This window comes from Diadema antillarum, unplaced genomic scaffold (assembly GCF_040938485.1).
Source record: "Diadema antillarum isolate AM-2024a unplaced genomic scaffold, OU_Dant_1.0 seq00002791_RagTag, whole genome shotgun sequence".
In the NCBI taxonomy this organism is placed as follows: domain Eukaryota; kingdom Metazoa; phylum Echinodermata; class Echinoidea; order Diadematoida; family Diadematidae; genus Diadema; species Diadema antillarum.
In genome coordinates this window covers 7,501-9,874 of record NW_027273388.1, presented here as the reverse complement: position 1 = coordinate 9,874, position 2,374 = coordinate 7,501, and the positions used below count along the sequence as shown (strand labels likewise).

The window sequence follows — 2,374 nt, the reverse complement described above, 5'->3', positions numbered from 1 at the left end:
CCCGTCACTGCCATGTTTACAGTGGAGTTCATGACCTCCAGGCCCAAATTAACTGCACTTAGAAACATGCGGGCCACTGTCAGTGACTTTTCAAGAACTTGAGACAGCTCGCGATGTGCATAGCCAAACGGCATGATGACAGATGCTCGGTTGGACAGACAGTCACGATAGGCAGGGTTGAGCCGTGTCACTGTTGGATTGATGTGGCTGGTGTAGATGTGGGGAAAGAGTGTGTTGAAGAAGCGTGCGACCGTGGCCTCAATGTCCACTTCCATCCCATGCAGGTAATCCAACACTGTGCCAAAAAGATCCTCAATTGGACTGTTCATCTGGACTGCAATTCTTGTGTATGACTGCCTAAAGTGTTGCTGTATCCTCTCTTTGCCATACTGCAAAAGCTCTTCAAATTCAGCTGAAATGGAACAGAGAACAAAAACTTCTAATTGCTAGACATTCTCAAGACATTGATGTGAGATCAATATTCATGTTTTACGTATTTTATATATGAAATATACACACATACACACATATATATATATATATATATATCTATATTCATATAATATATTATTGTAAATATAAAAGAAACATAATCATACACTTGTGTTCAGACTACACAGTCAGCCATCAGTCAGTCATCCTTTTGCTCTTCCCGTTATTTTTCAAGATGAGGAGTAATACTGGATACCATTCCTAGTTTCCTCCTGGTAAGGTGTCCATGAAAACCCCCAGAGAGTGATGCCAGTGCCATGGTAACTGAGCAGTAATAAACCATGAACCCTGCGGATGTATATTTCCATCAGCTCATCGTAAATCTTTCAAGCTGTAATCACCAAGGCCATAAAAGCTTTCTTCTCTCTACAAACAGGTCGTGTATAAAAAGCGCCCCAAAAAGTACAGAACATTTTAACAAATTCTTGCACAGCAAGATCTTTTCTTACCAGGAACCTGAGAACGATCCTATAAACATGTAGGACTGTTTTTTTTTTTCTGGTAAGAGATGGCAGTATGTCTGAACAAGCATAACAGAAGTCAAACTCAAATCCCTGCTTTAAGAAAGCAATGTTTTTGATTAAAGTGTCTTACTCTTGAAAAAAAAAAGTTTAATACAATGTTAGTACCAATCCAACCTGCACAAAACCTGCATATTAAGACATTTTCTTCATGACAATGTTGACATGAAATAATACTGACATGGAATAAAATCAAATTTGTGTTGTTTCATATCCTTGCAGGTGCTAAATTATCATTGAAAAAAGCTTTGAAGGTAAATGAGTAGCAGTATGATACATTGAGTTAAATCTTGCCATGAGAATGTATCATATATAAATATGCCTGCATGAGACTAAGGAATGCAATGGTAACATGAAACAAGGAATGCTACAACCTGAAAGACAAGAAAAAGTGGAACAACAAAAAAGGACTGAATGCAAAAGGAGAAGAGATGGTGATGAAGAATAAAAGTATGAGGAAGAAAAAAGTTTGAAGTCAGAGAAAGAGGAGAAAAGGACCAGAGAGTCAAGTTATCATCAACAGAACAACTTATAAGTGACAGTTTATACAGAGATGACAGCAAAGGCTTCAGCAAAAGAAGATGAGACAAGGAGCCAAGGGTAATGACTACAATGAAGAGTAAGGATTGTACAACCTTGAGTGAAAAAAAAAATGTCACTTATATCTAGTCACAGCATTCCTTCAGCACGTTTTGACTAATGTTACAATGTTTGTATGACATTCCAAAGCAGATGCTTCTAGACAGTGTTAACCTCATTAAGACACAGGGTCAAATCACATGGACAGTGTTGATGTCATCCATGCACACTCAGCTAGGTGCCCAGAGAAAAATGTTCTTTCCATCATTATCACTTTGCTTTAAAGGCCCACATAGTATACATGGATGGCTCAATTCATTTGCTGCCTAACAGGAAATATTAAAAAACCATGAACAGCACCAGTCTGCATATATTTGCATTGAAGCACACACTCATAAGTAATGGTAGACTCCAGTCCTGATTCTTCTGCCGAGTGTACATACTCCACAGAGATCAGTAGTGATAAAGCTATAGGGCCTACACAATCACATGGGATTCTTGAATATAACTCAGCCGGGCCAGCTTCCCACTCCATGATGTGTTGTCATACAATAGCAGTCATATGTGTGTTATATGCACATCCACCAACCTACCAGACCATCTTGCTTACTCTGCCATACATCCCATCGTAACAATGCAAATCAGAAATGTCATGTTAAAAGTCTGTATCAAGCCTGTATGGTGAGGAGGGATACATACTCACAAGAGGCGAGTGAAATCATTCATGTTAAATCATTTTAAGATGTGTTACACCAGGATGCCAGAACAGAAGTATAGGGTTT

The 2,374-nt window shown here is 38.7% G+C and overlaps 1 protein-coding gene across 1 annotated transcript in view; it reads right to left on the bottom strand.

Annotated features, from left to right (window-relative positions):
- Positions 1-20: 20 nt before the first annotated feature.
- Positions 21-2,374, bottom strand: part of LOC139715105 (glypican-5-like) — a gene marked incomplete at its 3' end in the record, with an annotated part of 6,812 nt that continues 4,458 nt past the window's right edge. The window contains exon 2 of the mRNA XM_071626721.1: positions 21-412. Within this exon, the coding sequence (XP_071482822.1) occupies positions 21-412 (392 nt within the window). The remainder of the gene's footprint in view (positions 413-2,374) is intronic.